Source organism: Electrona antarctica (genome assembly GCF_951216825.1).
Source record: "Electrona antarctica genome assembly, chromosome: 14".
NCBI lineage: Eukaryota > Metazoa > Chordata > Actinopteri > Myctophiformes > Myctophidae > Electrona > Electrona antarctica.
In genome coordinates, this window is record NC_136795.1 from 15,896,023 (window position 1) to 15,913,394 (window position 17,372).

General features: G+C 43.9%; 2 protein-coding genes across 2 annotated transcripts in view; one reads left to right on the forward strand and one right to left on the reverse strand.

Moving 5' to 3' along the window:
• kcnj12b (potassium inwardly rectifying channel subfamily J member 12b) overlaps positions 1-17,372 on the forward strand; it is a 214,749-nt gene that overhangs the window by 151,125 nt on the left and 46,252 nt on the right. The window lies entirely within an intron of this gene.
• Positions 1-17,372, reverse strand: part of slc6a16a (solute carrier family 6 member 16a) — a 37,729-nt gene that overhangs the window by 5,665 nt on the left and 14,692 nt on the right. The window contains exons 2-8 of the mRNA XM_079520545.1: positions 15,493-15,736; positions 13,134-13,291; positions 5,857-5,983; positions 4,957-5,132; positions 3,245-3,355; positions 2,129-2,370; positions 1,748-1,928 (exon numbers count right to left, since the gene is read on the reverse strand). Coding sequence (XP_079376671.1) covers positions 1,748-1,928; positions 2,129-2,370; positions 3,245-3,355; positions 4,957-5,132; positions 5,857-5,983; positions 13,134-13,291; positions 15,493-15,736 — 1,239 coding nt within the window. The remainder of the gene's footprint in view (positions 1-1,747; positions 1,929-2,128; positions 2,371-3,244; positions 3,356-4,956; positions 5,133-5,856; positions 5,984-13,133; positions 13,292-15,492; positions 15,737-17,372) is intronic.

The window sequence follows — 17,372 nt, forward strand, 5'->3', positions numbered from 1 at the left end:
CTTAGTTTTGAGCTCTTCATTGGTAAACGCAGCAGAAGGTGAAAACACTTATTGTGGGTGTGTTTCATTCATGCGTTTCTGTGTGACAGCATGAAGTTAACGGAACAGGACTCACTCATAGTCCATGCTGTTACACAATAACTAAATGAATGCAACACACCCACAATAATTATTGTTATTACCTTCAGCTGTGTTTACCCGTCAAAATGTCTGCTGTGGAAAGGCTCTATAAACAGTAGCATACAAGTGGGAGAAAAATAAACACACAGGAGAAAAACAAAGCTCAACAGTGATATGTGGGAAGTAAAAGTCCCATCCATTTCCTGCATAGATAATTTTATCAACTATATAATCTCAACCCAGTATGGATTTACCACAAACAACATTGTTGCAAAACAATGTAGGCTAAGCATAGTGTATGCTTCCATAGAAGCCACATGTCCGTATTCTATCTACTGTATCTATCTAGATTAGATTAGAAAGTTTAATTCACAATATCAAGGAATAGTTCAATAGCCACAATCTCCACCTATGATTTGTGGAGATTGCGTTACCATGGAAACTTACAGTGAATGTCTGCTACACTCGATCATACATCGTCGTCAACCACAATATTTTACAACACTACTACCGTAACAATATAGACACCATAGCATAGCCTAATAATGACAACAGTTAAAGTTAATAAGCAAGCGCAATGGTTTACGGGATGAGTAGTTACTTCACTCTTAACATATATACACAGTCTTTCCTCTTTTGTGTTTTCCAATCATTTTTATGAACAGTCATATGTTTTATCGGTTCATCACGTTCACTGGTTTTACTTGATTCCAGGCTCTTTATATAAGCCATTTCTGACACATCTAAGAAGTAAACAAATGGGAAATTCTCTCCTGGCATCAGCAGCGTTCAAAAAACAGCTTAAAAAACAGATTTCGATTGGCTGGGCAATCCAATGATTGGAGAAGGCGATCTCCGTCGCTGCACTAGTGACATTTACGGGTTGGTCAGGGTGCCTGTTCCATGCCTGAAAAATTGCAGTAGGATTTGCTGGTACAGTGACAAATATCCCCCCCCCCCCCCCCCCATCCACAGCTTCCCTCCTGTTAACACCGTAGAACACCGTCAAACCTCTAGTCTCTTAGATGGTGGACAGGAACTTAACCCCAGCGACACCCGAGCACCTAAAGGTTTAGTTAAGTTAGACATAGTGTGAGTGCATCTGTAAATATATGCTGTTGTTATTAACATTCTAAAAAGAAAATCTCATTGGTTTGCCTACACCCCCACAGCACTATTTTAGCCACTCCCTGTCATATTCGGTGGATTTGAAAGTGGCAGAGTTACAAGTTGTGTTGTATCAACTTGTTCAGACAAAATCTCTTTGCCGGGGTGATCAAGTCCCGACTTACGTCCCAGTAGCTACCCTTGATCAGTCCCTTAGGGAAAAACCAGGGACACACAATCCGCTGCTCCAGAACTACTCTGCCGGTACTGGGTGTGGCATCCGGCGTGTGGAGGGACTAGGCACCGTGGGTTGACTCCTGGCCGGGCACTTCCTACGTCTCACCAGGTCCTCTCCTGCTCTCACCAGGAGTACGACCAGGACCTGTGCGTTGCACCAGATTCCAGCACCAGACACTTCATTCGGGAGTGGTGGATTCTGCAGGCTCCACCAGCAGGGTAACAGCAACTATGCTGTGGAGATAAACACAGGTGCGTTGTGTTCCTCATGTCTCATGTTTACCTTATTCATCTCCTCCTCCAGACTGCAGTCTGTGATGTTTGTCCCCACCATGGAGCCGTAGTGATTGTACCACTCTCTGTAATCCGCTATGGACACCGATCCTGGGTCAGACATGTTGAACCAAGGCCACCAGTGGTGGTTTGATCCATGGGAAGTGATGTCACTTAGAACCCCAAGATTCCTAAAAGGGGGGGGGGGGGGGTCAAAGACGGAAAGGTAAAAGGTTCAAATGTTTCTATCTAGAATCAGCTCTAAGTGCAACAACCCTAAATACAGTAGTTATGCTGTACAATAAATTGGGTATGCAGACAAATTATGTTGGCACTCATCTAAGTATTTGTTAATGCACATAATGGACAATAACGGACACAGCTGCCGTACTCAGCCACGCATTTCAGTGCGATGTTCTTGGCACGGAAACCCAGCACTACGAAGACGACCAGTGACGCTAGCACGGATGTCATGAAGTTAATCATGGACACCATCAGGGCGTCTCTGTGACAGTTGTTGTGGACTGGATTGTAGGAGGAGTAGGCGATAACAGAACCGTAGCCCAGGCCAAGAGCAAAGAACACCTGGGTGGCAGCCTGTCGCCACACCTGCACCTCACCCCAGATCTCCAACTGACACACACACACACACACACACACACACACACACACACACACACACACACACACACACACACACACACACACACACACACACACACACACACACACACACACACACACACACACACACACACACACACACACACACACACACACACACACACACAGTTGATCCAAACAGATTGCGTAAAGCAGTTATTTGGTTGATGCTTGTATCTTTTAGGAAATCCAACTATGAATTAGTTTGAATTTTAACTACCATTGCCTGTGGTTCTCCTAGTCTGAGATAGAAATAGATATGGGTTACCCTGTGTCACCCTCGCCTTCGAGTGGGGTGTGTGTGTGTGTGTGTGTGTGTGTGTGTGTGTGTGTGTGTGCACGCATAAGTGGGTGAGTGCAGCTGTTCACCTACAGTACTCATGCCGAATGTTGTCATGCCCCCAATTATGTTATGCCCAGAATGGAGGATGCTAGGGTTAAGAGGGGACAGTGACTTCTCTGTGGCATATCCGCTAGTGCTAGGCTGTGGGACACCATTCCCTTCTCCATTAGAACTGCCCCCTCCATTGAAGTTTTTAATTCCAGGCTCAAAACTCTGTTTTACTCACAAGCGTTTGAATCCTCCTGATATGCTTTTTTGTTTTTACTCTTATCTCATTGTCTTAATGATCACTTTAATATGCCTCTGTGTACTGTTCTTATTACTGTTTGTATTTGTTGTGCCGATGAAATGTTCTGTACAGCACTTTGGTACAACGAAAGTTGTTTTTTGATTTAGGGTTCATGAGGTTAAACACTAAATGCATTATGTCGTTTTACTTAGTACACACAGTGACACTTCATCTATCAAATACTATGTGACGATAATGATAATGTTGCTTACTTTGGGATAAAACATGTAGGTTATTCCGTCGATTGCACCGTCAAGCATCAGACCTCTGACGAGGAAAATGAAGAGGACCACATAGGGAAAGACGGAGGAAAAGTACATCACCTAATAATGTACACAAAAAGGGAGGCGTTAAAGAAAATAACAAATCCTATTGCATCACAACTTACTATACTACTTGTTACCGGTGATACAAAATGTTAGAGTAGACTTGATATAATGTGGAATATGTTATACTATACAATATACACACACAATTTCATTGGCTATCGCCCAATCGCCCACTATCGCCGGGCGACGTCGCCCAAAAGATGAATTATTTTTATCTTTTCAGCCGACGTTCCTCCGCCCACTTTTCGACCATCGCCTGTTCGCCTGCTATCGCCTCCATCGCCAGTAGTTTCACTTCCGGAAAATTCGTCTGGCTGTCGCCCACTGTTAAAATGTACTGTTAAAGTCACACTCATTTTAACCACTTTATCCATTTATATTGGCCATTCAAAAATAGTAGATCTACAAGCTCAGAGCTATTTTTGAAAATATTTGAAAAGGTTTGAAAGATTTTGAACTAGAAAAAGTGCCCTTCTGGGCACAGGTCTCCACCAGGACGATAGGAGTGTGTGTGTGATGTTTGGCAAAATGTTTAAGAGCAATATAAATGTGTGTGTGTGTGTGTGTGTGTGTGTGTGTGTGTGTGTGTGTGTGTGTGAGTGACGCGGCTTGGCCAGTTGTGGCGATTTGTACAAAACGGGTACAAAGCGGGCTACTCCTGAAAAGTTTAGAAGCCAATTGTAGCCAATGAGGGTGGATTATGAGAAATCAAACAAACCCGTCTTGATCACATGACTATGGAGAGCATGTGTACCGATTTGCGTGAAATTTGGATAAAATCTGAAGGAGTAATATTAGAAAATGTGCTTTACATATGTCGGCCTCCTGGTGGCGCTATAAAGAGCAGATGTGAAAAATTCCAGGCAAAGGTTTTTCCTTGGCCTCTAGGGAGTTGGCATACAAAGTTATCCACAGATCCGTGCAGTTAGAGGTAAAAACACTTGAGGCTGAGTTGAAAATGTTCATGTGGCATTTCTTCCTCGGCCTAGTGGGAATGTGCGTGCACAATTTCACGGAAATCACACGATGTGTTCATGATTTGCAGCATTTTGTTTGAAACTGAGCACTCCTGCGAACTTTGGAAGCCAATCTTAGCCAATCAGGATGGAGTCTGAGAAATATGAAAGACCTGTTTTTTTGAATGGCTCTAGAGAGACTGTGTACCAATTTGCGTGATGTTTGGACAAAATCTGTAGGTGTACTGTCCAAAAACTTGTTTTGCACAAAGCGGCCTCCTGGTGGCGCTATAACAGGCCGTTCTGCATCCAGGGAGTGTGTGTGCAAAATTTGGCATCGACCGGGTTAACGGTGCCGGAGATTAGCTGTTCACAGACGGAAGGACGGACGGACACACACACACACGGACGGACGGAGTGCAAAACATACTCTCTCCCCATGCCTTCGGCCTGGTGGAGACAATAATTTGGATATATTCTTTTAACACAAATCTTCTCTTCTGGGCCCTCTGGGGGTCCCTGGTACAAATCATTTTCAGATGGGGGTCCGTGGCCACATATAAATTTGAGGATCCTTGGCAAGAAAAGGTTTGAGAACCACTGGTGTAATAATGGAACAGCAGTGACGGGACAGTTTACCTTTGCAGAGGACTTGATGCCTTTGATCATGGCCAAGGCAACGATGGCCCAAGCAGCCAATAGACAGCCCGTCATGACGGGGTTGAATTCTCCCGACCCATCGATGGAGTCAGTGATGTCCAGGGCTTTACGGAACCAGAAGTATGTTGTCGGGGAGCTATCTGCACATTCCTTTACTGTTGGAAAGAGTGTTGTTAACATATTCATGAAAACATTTTTTTTATAATAACTTGACCAGAACAAATAGCGTAAAAGCGATATGCTTGTGGATTCTGCTCTATGCTATGAGGGCTACCGGGGTCTGCTGGGGAAACTGGACGACACTCGACAGAGGCATTTCTGCCAAATAGACCCCATGGCAAGTCATTTGGGATCAATATAAGTAGGAAAATTAGCTATATATTATTCAGCCTCTTTTAACCCATTTAGGCCTGACCTCGAAATTTAAAAATAATCTTCTAAATCCTCCAGTTTTCTGAAATAAATATTTTCACGATTTTTCAAAAATAGCATTTAAAAAATAGCATAGAATTTCAAATCAAGGAATTTCCATGCCCCATGTCACTTTGGATTATATTAGTGAGCAATTACAAATGTCCATTACATTTGACAACTAAACCTATAATAACATGCCCAATAATAATTACTACATTGGTGCATTGAAACACAGGTCATTTTTCCCCCCACATTTCCTGCAAAGTAACGATGTTGTTGGACAACAGACATACAAGGTTTCTTCCCAACAGCGATGATATGCATGCACAGGAAGAAACACAGACAGACACAATGAAATGCACACTATAAATAAGTAGTGCACGTGTGACATTGGTGCCAGGGTCAACTGGACACTGCTCCCAGGGCAGTGGGTACTGGAAGGAGTTGAATAAATAAGTACTGCACCTGTGACATTGGTGCCAGGGTCAACTGGACACTGCTCCCAGGGCAGTGGGTACTGGAAGGAGTTGCCCAAGTAGAATAAGCTCCAGGCAATGATAACATTGTAGTAGAGGGCCACATAGAAACACACCTAGAGCAGAAGAAAGGGTTACATTTAGTATTTACTTTCCACCACATTTTCCAGTATTTGCATAGCCTGTGAGAGCAGTGTTTCCTAAACACTGGGTCGGGACCCATTTGGGGGTGACAGATACATTATGTTATTATATTATGGGTCGCGAATTAATAGAATTTCCAAGATCTTTTTTTTTATTATTTAAAAAGATTAAAAACAAAAAACACATGAAAAAGAAAATCAGAAATAAAGTAACCATTACTATTAAATACCAATATGAAATAGTTGATCTACAAGCTCACAACACATTGCAAATCATTTTAATTTAACTCTGGGAGGGTACAATAAGCATGAGTGTACCATCTAAACATAACAGATGTGATCAACTTTTGGATTCACATTTGGTCACTGTATTGGTACACCCTCAGAGAGAGTTAAATCACCACTCAGGATTTTACTGTGTGTGTGTATGCTGACTCTTGCATTGTGTGAAAGGCTATTTTGACAAGGTCAAATCTGACCAAGGATTGTCAAACCACGTGTCGACTTATTAAATTTAGCTTTATATTGAGATGCTGCAGCACTACTACTGTTGTACTTTGTCTTACTGTAGTATTTTGTGGAAAGACACTGTAGACATTTTTGACAGTCAGATTCCTGTACAATGAGACAAACCTTCCAGTAAAAATAAATTAATAAACACAATAATAAACACATTAATAAACACAAGATCCATTTCATGGATCTTGTGTCCTCCAGTCAAAAACCTTAATTAATGTTTAAAAATGTAACTAGTATTAGACTACATTTGTGGCATTTGATTTTGTGCATATCTTCCTCTCTTCACATTCTTCCCCTGCAGAGTGATCGAGAGCTCCTCTGTACTGTCCCTGAAATGTGAGTTGCATGTGTGATGTTGCAGGAGTAGAGGATACGTGTGTGATGTCACCAATAGGTCAAACCTATCATGGTCCAATAGATAGTAACCTGGCACCTTTAGCTGACTAGGTACTGGCATCTCTTGAAAGAATAATCTGCTGACTTGGAATTCCTGGTAAAAAAATATCTTGCCAATTACCAATTTACATATTCATATTTTTTGCAGGGTAAAGGTGTAGATAAGCTGCGAAGCCAATTTCAATAGGTTACCAAACATATTTGGTGGGAGGAAAAATGTGTTAAAACCTGGATGGAATCTTGGTGCATTTGGATACACTACGAGCCAATGGTTATGTCAGATGACCATCATGACCACAAAGTAAAAAAGAAACATCACACCTGTGTGAAGTGAGGTCATCATACATCATCACATTCCGTGCTCAGCCAATCAAATCATCACTATGTGGTACACACAAAACCGGCCAATCAAATCTTCACAAATGTGGTACACACAAAATGTTAAAATGTCATTGTTACTGTTAAAATGTCATCACGTATCTGGATAACTTTCTTCAGAGTGCGTAGTGTGTGTGCAGTGAGTGAAAGTGTGCTTACAGAGTGAAGTTTTAAATCACCCCACCAGCACTGAGGCATGTAGCTACTCTCACATTGTATCTGTAGTTGGCTATAACCACCCACGCAAGCGCGCACGCAAGCGCGCGCGCGCGCGCGCGCGCACACGCACGCACGCACGCACGCACGCACGCACGCACACACACACACACACACACACACACACACACACACACACACACACACACACACACACACACACACACACACACACACACACACACACACACACACACACACACACACACACACACACACACACACACACACACACACACACACACACACACACACATACTGTTGTCTTTGGGTATTTATAGCCTATAGCCTTTCTCACCTTGAGCATATCAACTAGCAATGTTATGAAACAAAAATTACGTCATGAAATGCCATGACCAAGACTTAACAATGCTATACAGCTCACTTCAACAAGATTCTATATGTTCCGACAGATAGCTAGGTGAATGCTATGCACAGTATGCACAGTATGCAGTGCCGAAGAAATACCTCGATATAAACACTATATTATTGGAATGCACGCAATTGAGACCAGGAAGTTGTACATGTATGCTGACGAGTCGAGTGACGGGCCTGAGTGTCAACGATGACGACATGGCCTACATACAGGGATGAGGTAAGATCACCGACACAATCATCGACTTCAGGAAGAGCACGGCCCAATCAATGGTGTCGTGATGGGGCTTTTGGGGAGAAAGGCACTGAGCAAAGATGACAGACCAGTCTGTATGTTCACTATTTATTCAGCATGAAGCGTACAACACAGCCTACATTTAGCCAACAAGCCTATTGTGGGTTTTTTGGGGGGAGGTTGCCTTTATCGATGCCTTTATCAATGGCGAGAGACAGAAAACAGGGAGAGAGAGACTGGGACTGACATGCAGCAGCGGTCGTCGGGACTCAAACCCGCAACATGCTGTCAGGCATGCGCCTATATATGGTATGTGCCTGGACCGCTAGGCTAGCAGGCGCACCCCTACTGTAGGTCTAATCCAGGGGTTCTCAACCCGTGGGTCGCGCCCCCTCGGGGGGGGGGGGGGGGGGGTCGCCAAATTATTTTGGGGGGTCCCCAAATTATAAAAAAAAGAAAAAAAAAAGAATGTACACATAGTACATGCATACACCTTCCCTAATGATTATATCTGGTTTCAGTATTTATTTATGGTGTATTGTCTATTATTAAGGTTATTGTAGCAGTCAATTTATATTGGTGGTTGGGAGGGGGCGGGGCGGGGGTCCCGAGACATTGCCAAAGCATTTCCGGGGGTCCCCGGCCAAAAACGTTGAGAACCCCTGGTCTAATCAAGAAAGTGCAAGAGCAGGCGGCGGCTTTGGTACCCTCTTTCCTTCCCTTTTCCGGGCAGACAGAATTACATCTATTCTTACCTACCAATCACAAGGTGATTCAAGCATTGATGTGGCTTTTTTATGAACACTAACATATGAGAAATAAAGAAATGAGCAAAGAACTGTCTTTCTGTGAAGTATATTACAGGGGGCCGAAACTCCTTATCTCGATGCAAAATAATAATGAGCAAGAAGCTAAGCAGAGCCTGGAATCTCCTCGCTCCATAGGTCAAAATAACCCCGTTGAGGACTTCTTTATGCTAGTAAGTGGTACAAAGTGAAATATAGATAATACAAATTATGTGCAACTAAATAAGAGATGTGTTAAATGGAAAATTCCTCAACAGCATTCATCTCTCTCTCTCTCTCGTCCTCCATGGTCGCTTCCATTCAGGTTGATATCCTAATATTATGTCCCGTCTCCTTCCCAGAGACCTTTAATGACCTTTAATATACTCAAGTGTCCAGTAACTGGGCAGTGTGACCCTTCCAGATATCACGTGTCATCATGTTGTATTTAATATAGCAGTTCAAGCTAGACAGTGATGAAGAAATCTACTGACTAATCTGTCATCTATCAATAAGCCGCATATGTCTGAGTATTTACTCAAATACATACACACAATGTATATGAATCTTGCATATCACTGTGGTGTATAGTATAGAAATTCCCTAGCAGTGTTATAGTGGAAAGAGTCGGTCAGTGACTCAAGTTCCGCAGCGTACACATGATCTCAAAGGAACTCAACATCTGTACAGCCTCAGGCTGCAGGCAACAGCACCATTGAGTTCATCCTGAGGAGCTGCATATCGACTGGTATGGGAACTGCACCGCCCTCTACTGCAGAGCCGCTACAGAGGGTGGTACTTGCTTACTGTAAAGGCCTATTCATAGTCCAGTTTTCGGTGATCACCGAAAAATACAACATGACGTCACGCCGCGGTGGTCACCGCTCACACAACACATCTCTCTGTTTAAACTAAACCACCAGTGAATAGGTGGTCACCTATTCACCGAAAAATGGACTATGAATTAACTTAAATAATTGACTTAAATCGCTCTGGATTAAAAGTCTGCTAAATGCCTAAATTGTAAATTGTAATTGTACTGATGGCCTCGCCTAGCACATTGTCAGACGTTAGCTTCCCTCCCTCTACTACTGTAGTACATATACAACACCTTGCGGCACAAGTCTTACATACACGCGTACAGTATATACGTACGTACCTGCTGCACTTTTGACCGTAATCTATTCTAGGTACATTGACCTGTCTGTGTGCCCATGTTAATTGTATTACATCCTCATACATTTGATAATAAGCCCAATAAACTAAGGAACACTGAATTTGACTACATACAGTAAATACGGTTCTTCTGCCAATACTGTACCTTTATACATTTCATGCACATTTTCTGAATTCTGTTCTGAAATGAACATAACGTTTCTTTGACATGCATGTCTTTGTGTGTGGGAGGGGAACCGGAGCACCCATCCCACATGAACGTGGGGAGAAAATGCAAACTCAAGTCACGGTTCACTCGAGGACCTCCTGGCTGCGACCCAGGACCTTTTTACCCTCTGTTGCATGTCATATAATATAGAGTGAGTCTTAACTTATATGTCACACCATTCATGAGTCAGGGTACAGACTGAGATCCAACAGTGTCAGTTAGGGTTAGGGTTAAGGATCTAGGGTTAGTGTCTAGGTCTAGGATAAAGACCAAAGGTGTCTGGTTCTACATTGAAGAGGATCCTGTCTGAGGAGCCTTTGACTGTCATCATTTAGATATCTAGACTCTAGAGATATATTTCACAGGATTTTATACCCACCAATTTAGTCTCAAACAAGATCACAAAGTTAGTCGGACTGCCATGGAATTCATTGTGCACCATCATGGTCCCCCATAGGATTGATACTGTTAGTGGTGCCATGGCATTTTCTCTGGCACCACAAGGCCAGAATTACCACTTGCACACACAAAATATCTAAAAACCAAATGGGCAGTTTGCCATGAAACCTACTGAGTGCATTCATGTAAGTGCATACCCATTTGAGTGACCTTTCCTCTAGCACCACCCTCAGGCCAATATGTTAACTTTGCAGGCAACAGCAGATTGCATTACATTTCTGATCCCGAAGAAGATCCATTTGATCAAACCGTTGAATCGGCAGTAAACATATTTCCAGTCTGCAGACCTTATTATTGTCTCCACCAGGCCGGAGGCATGGGGAGAGAGTAGAGAGTAGTAGAGTTTTGCACTACGTCCGTGTGTCTGTCCGTCCGTGCAAACAGCTAATCTCCGGCACCGTTAATCCGGTCAATGCCAAAATTTGCACACACACTCCCTAGATGCCAACGAATGAACCTCTGTCCCAAATTTTCCAGAACGGCATGTTATAGCGCCACCAGGTGGCCGACTTTTGTAAAACCCATTTTCTTACATTACTCCTCCATATTGTGTCCAAACATTCCGGAAATCGTTACACAGTATCTCTATAGAGCGTCGCAGTCCCGCCTCCTACCCTGGACCAGGAAATGAAACCCAATGCATTTTCCTCATAGACATTTCTTAAAGTATTTATTTAAAGACGGTTATGCCGCGGACAAAGCCAACTCGAGTCGTGACAACTCATGACAACACAAACAATATTTTGGACCAAACAAATAATTACAAAGAAGAAAAAAACGGCAGGTTACAACACTTTTTTTGTTGTTTTTCTTCTTTGTAATTATTTGTTTGGTCCAAAATATTGTTTGTGTTGTCATGAGTTGTCACGACTCGAGTTGGCTTTTTCCGCGGCGTAACCGTCTTTAAATAAATACTTTAATTAATGTCTATGGGAAAAATGCATTGGGTTTCATTTCCTGGTCCAGGGTAGGAGGCGGGACTGCGACGCTCTATAGTCATGTGTTCAAGACGGATCTGTCCGATATTTCATATTCCATCCTGATTGGCTAACATTGGCTTTCAAATTTTGCAGGATTGGCCCGTTTTAAACAAAAAGCCTCAAATCATGAACGCAGCGTGCAATTTACGTGAACTCTTTCAGACATTCCTACTAGGCTGAGGAATATATCCCACCCTTTTCACATTGGCCTGTTATAGCCCCACCAACAGGTGGATTTTTGCAAAACACATTTGCCTCAACAAAATGCCTCAAATCATCCAATTGCCATCCAAGGCATAAGAAGAAATGGCACCCTTTTCACATTGGCTTATTATAGCGCCACCAGGAGGCCCCAACCTGACCTGCCCTGGTGGAGACCTGTGCCCCGAGGGGAACTTTCACATTGGCCTATTATAGCGCCACCAGGAGGCCCCAACCTGACCTGCCCTGGTGGAGACCTGTGCCCCGAGGGGAACTTTCACATTGGCTTATTATAGCGCCACCAGGAGGCCCCAACCTGACCTGCCCTGGTGGAGACCTGTGCCCCGAGGTTATAGCGCCACCAGGAGGCCCCAACCTGACCTGCCCTGGTGGAGACCTGTGCCCTGAGGGGAACTTTCACATTGGCCTATTATAGCGCCACCAGGAGGCCCCAACCTGACCTGCCCTGGTGGAGACCTGTCCCCCGAGGGGAACTTTCACATTGGCTTATTATAGCGCCACCAGGAGGCCCCAACCTGACCTGCCCTGGTGGAGACCTGTGCCCCGAGGGGAACTTTCACATTGGCTTATTATAGCGCCACCAGGAGGCCCCAACCTGACCTGCCCTGGTGGAGACCTGTGCCCCGAGGAGCTTATTATAGCGCCACCAGGAGGCCCCAACCTGACCTGCCCTGGTGGAGACCTGTGCCCCGAGGAGCTTATTATAGCGCCACCAGGAGGCCCCAACCTGACCTGCCCTGGTGGAGACCTGTGCCCCGAGGAGCTTATTATAGCGCCACCAGGAGGTCCCAACCTGACCTGCCCTGGTGGAGACCTGTGCCCCCCGAGGGGAACTTTTTCTAGTTTTATTTAGGTTGCAGGATGAACCCATTGTAGAGATCTTCACAGGTCTACAATGACCTAACCGTAACTAAAGACCAATGTGTATACGTATATATCATTAATACATTTCTTCTTCTTCCACTAATAATCTTGCACACTGGATTGGACTCTTTTGTGGGTCTGTGAGCTGCCAGTTTGACACCCCTGGACTATTGTGTTACCTACTGTATGCTAATGGGTTGATGAAGCATGCGGTCATACTGTAGCCCTCCGTCGGTCAGGGTTGACCATGGTTGGCACATCCCACCCTACAAAAGGGAACGTTTCTTCAGGATATACCAGAGCTCCTCACCATGCAGCTGGAGTAGCCGATGCCTGCCAGCTTTGGAGAGATGTGCTTCCACACACCGATGCTGCCCTGTCGAATGCTCTGGCCCGCTGCCAGCTCCATGAAGAATAGTGGAACCCCAATGACTACCAACAGAACAACGTACAGCAACATGAAGGCCCCTGGAGAAGAGATTGAGTCATGTTAGAGAAACAGAACAACATACAGCAACATGAAGGCCCCTGGAGAAGAGATTGAGTCATGTTAGAGAAACAGAACAACGTACAGCAACATGAAGGCCCCTGGAGAAGAGATTGAGTCATGTTAGAGAAAAGGTTGAATCAACACTTAAGGAGAATTCCATGCTAGAAGGCTTTCTTACCTTTCTTACCTATCTTTGTAGTCGTTACGTCCCCACCAAAGAGGTCCAGGTGTTTTTTTGTGCAAAAACTCCTTATTGGCTATTTCCCCTACCATAAGCCCTCAATGAATTGCATTGAATGGGAATTTAATGGGGCTATGGGGTGTTATGCTAATTCGCTTATTTCCATCAAAATAAGTGGTAAAGTGTGCCGCTTGGGATATTATTTACATTATGAAGAGAGGATATATACAAATAAAATATTTTCTAGCGATGGAAATAAGCGAATTGGCACAACACCCCATATCCCCATTCAATTCCCATTCAGTTCAATGCAATTCATTTAGGGCTTATGGTAGGGGAAATAGCCAATAAGGAGCTTTTGCACAAAATAACACCTGGACCTCTTTGGTGGGGACGTAACAACTACAAAGAAAGGTAAGAAAGCCTTTTAGTATGGAATTCTCCTTTAAGGGTGCCCACACTTTTTGGACCTCAGAGCTACTTTTAACCATGACCAGCTCATTTACTGAAAATACTTGTACCCGAGATTCAAATGTACTTTCTTAAGATTAGTGACACTGGAATATGGATGGACATAGTATTATACTATTTGCCATGCACATTTTTGAGTGGTGTAAACCACTCCTACGACTGTCTGTCTGTGCTCAAAAGATGAGCATGGTGCATTGTGATTGGCCGGAATGAGACATTACGTCAGTGACCACAGCTGATCAGGCTATATAAGATCTTGCACCACTCAGTTCACACGGGTGTGATTTTTATATTATGCAATGCTACTGACGTTTGCTCGCAACACTCAAAGCAGAAGCCGCAAAGGGTCCTTACAGGTCATTTTCCCATGCAAATCAATTAATTCACCTTAATTCAACTAGGAGATGGTGGGAAAAGGAGGGGCATGTCATGTAGTCCAGAGCCATAGAGTAAGACAGAGTCACGCAAACTCTGTTCACTTCATGGGGCCAGTCCAATGACTACATAGACTTCTATTGGTTTGTCCCTATTTGAAGGCTTCAAATAGGGACAACCGGACGTTTACGAAATGCATTAGTATATGGGCTCACGCAAGTATGATCTATGATCTACGGGTAGATCACAATCTGCCTTTTGGGCACCCCTAGAACTTTAGTACAATCTACTAGTCCGGCAGCCGAGGTGGACGGGTGGGAAATTTGGTATATAGTCTTTTTTATTGGCCTAAAATATTGTCTATATACATACATCCATGAATCCACTTGCTGACCGGCTGTCAGTATTGAGTATTCCCACTTTAAACAAAAGAAGCCTGTCAGCTGCGGGACTATACCATTCCTTTGTCTTGCCAACCACTTGGCTTACTCTCATTTTGTAAACTTTTAACTATGCTTTGATTGGCTTTCAATTGTGTGCATGCTTTTATGTTTTCTGTCATGGCCATTTTGACATCTGGCCCATGCAGGGGCAAAAGTTGGAAATTAGTCGTTTAGCTAACACATTTACAGTGATGTCGATAAATGTGTAAGTAATAAAATAAAATAAAATCAGAAGAAAATACATTCCTCATACTGCAAACACATCATACATGCAACCTTTATCGTTGTTAGGTTTCTAAACATTCTATATAAAGCGCCAGCGGCCACCTAATTGTTCAGGTGGTCACTTGTTCTCTCTCACCGTGCGTTCGCACGGGCAGATGCAAAGATACAGTCTACCATTCATTGTCAATGGAAGCCAGCGACGTGAAGCTACGAAGCAAATCCGACGTTTGTAGCTGCTGCAAAAGACACAAAGCTACAAAGCGAAGCTGAGCTGGGTTCAACTTCCAGATGCAAAGCTACAAAGCTACAACTGTAGCTGCAATTATGTTTTTTCTCAATCTCCCGCCGGCCGCCGCGCCTCCGACACACTTCACTACGGACGCACGCTTGATGACAACACATATACAAAGCGACAAATATGCCGTGATCTTTGCATCATTGCATATGACTCGTGTGAACGCAACACCAGTGGTAAAGTACTCACCACCTCCATTCTGATGGCAGAGGTATGGGAACCTCCACACGTTGCCCAGTCCAACACTGAAGCCCACCTGAGCCAACACATACTGGAGCTTGGAGTCCCATGCTGGCCGCTCCGCGTCGTCTGCATCGTCCGCCTCGACCCTGCTCGATCCGTCTTCCATTTCCAAGGCTAGGAGTTGAACCTCAGACTGGAAATCGCTCATCCGATTCCCCTCTTCATCGCCAGGCAGTGGAGGCTTCTCCGTCTGCTCACAGTAGGGTGAAATAGTTGATCGTATAATTTATTAGTCAATAGACAGAAAATGAACCAATTAAAGTTAAACCCTATACTCACTGACCGGAGTGCCCCAGGGATCTATACTAGACTTCCTTTTTCTCCAAATCTCAAATCTCTGAAATCAGCCGATCTATAAGCTCATGAGTCATAAGGTGTTGCGTTACAAACTTGCGATGCTGTGAGCTTATAGATCTATTTTTTGCCAAATGTTCAGCCCATAAGAGTGACACCATGATTCGCTGTGGTTAGTTATCGAATAATCAGTTCAGTGATGCATCCATTTCAAATAATGTGCTCATTTCCAATTATTTTGAATTGCATTTTTATAGCGCTTTTCCAAGTTCTCAAAGCGCTTTACAATGGTTCATGCATTCATACATTGGGAGGTGAAGCGGCGAACAGTCGACGCCAGCGTCCTCACTTCCCACATTCACACACCAATGGTGGCAAGCTCACACCGACCAACTCATTGGAGGCAATGTAGGGTTCAGTGTCTTTCCCAAGGACACTTTGACATGTGGACAGGAGGAGCCGGGATTCGAACCGCCGACCCAGGGATCATTGGATGACCTGCTCTACCTCCTGAGCCACAGACGCCCTAAGGTCTGGATGTTCTGGGGACCCCCACACGGTAATTTCTCAACCGTTTCGGAACCGGGCCGGCACCCTGGGTGTGTTCCTGTGGGCCTGGAACTTCCGGGGACCCCCACACGGAGTTGCACCACTCACTTCACACAGGTGTGATTTTTCCTATAGAAACCGGTTGTAGAAAAACCCTTTGGAAGGACCATACCAGTGGTCTGGTTCTGGCATGTTTTAGCCTTGCGTTGCGATACTAATATACCACTGCGCTATCCGCCTCGGGGCATATGCATATGCAATAGGGGCGGGTGAAGTGTGGCTGCGCCAGGCTAGGCATGTTTAGCCCACAATTTTGACATTAGTACTATCGCCGATCATTTTCAAAGGCATAAGTCTTGTTTCCATTCTTATCAGTCTGCTGATATGACAATCAGCTTACAGAAGCTTCAAACTTGGTGTTTTGTATACATACTAAATAGCGAATATAATTTGGAGCATGTCTGTCTTGCATTATGCTCCCTATGACACCCAATGCGTTAGTCTCTCACATCTCAATATTATTTGTAAGGGACCAGTATGTAATAATAAATAAATTAATACACTCGTCAGCAGGTGTCCAAAAGCCATTACAGGACATTCCATGCCCTCCAATGAAGCTCTTGCGTTTTGTTGTTCTAGTATCACCACCCACCACCACCCCATGTGGAAACACACATAAGACATGTAATTCATATGGTATACACCCTTTTTTTAAATATAAATAAACATATGGGATATATGTTCCATGTGGGAACAATTCAGGGTCTCTTTACTCAGCATAGGCCTTTTATTACTGACCATTGTCATTGAAATGGATAACAAAAAACAGAGACATTTTATGTGTAACTTAACTTTGTGTAACAACTTAACATAAAATATAAGTATGGGCCTTTGCCCTTACACATACAAGAGATATACAGTATAAGTAGGGCACCTTTCAGAAACATCGCAACCTTGCATTGCTATCAAGTGAAAATTAACCA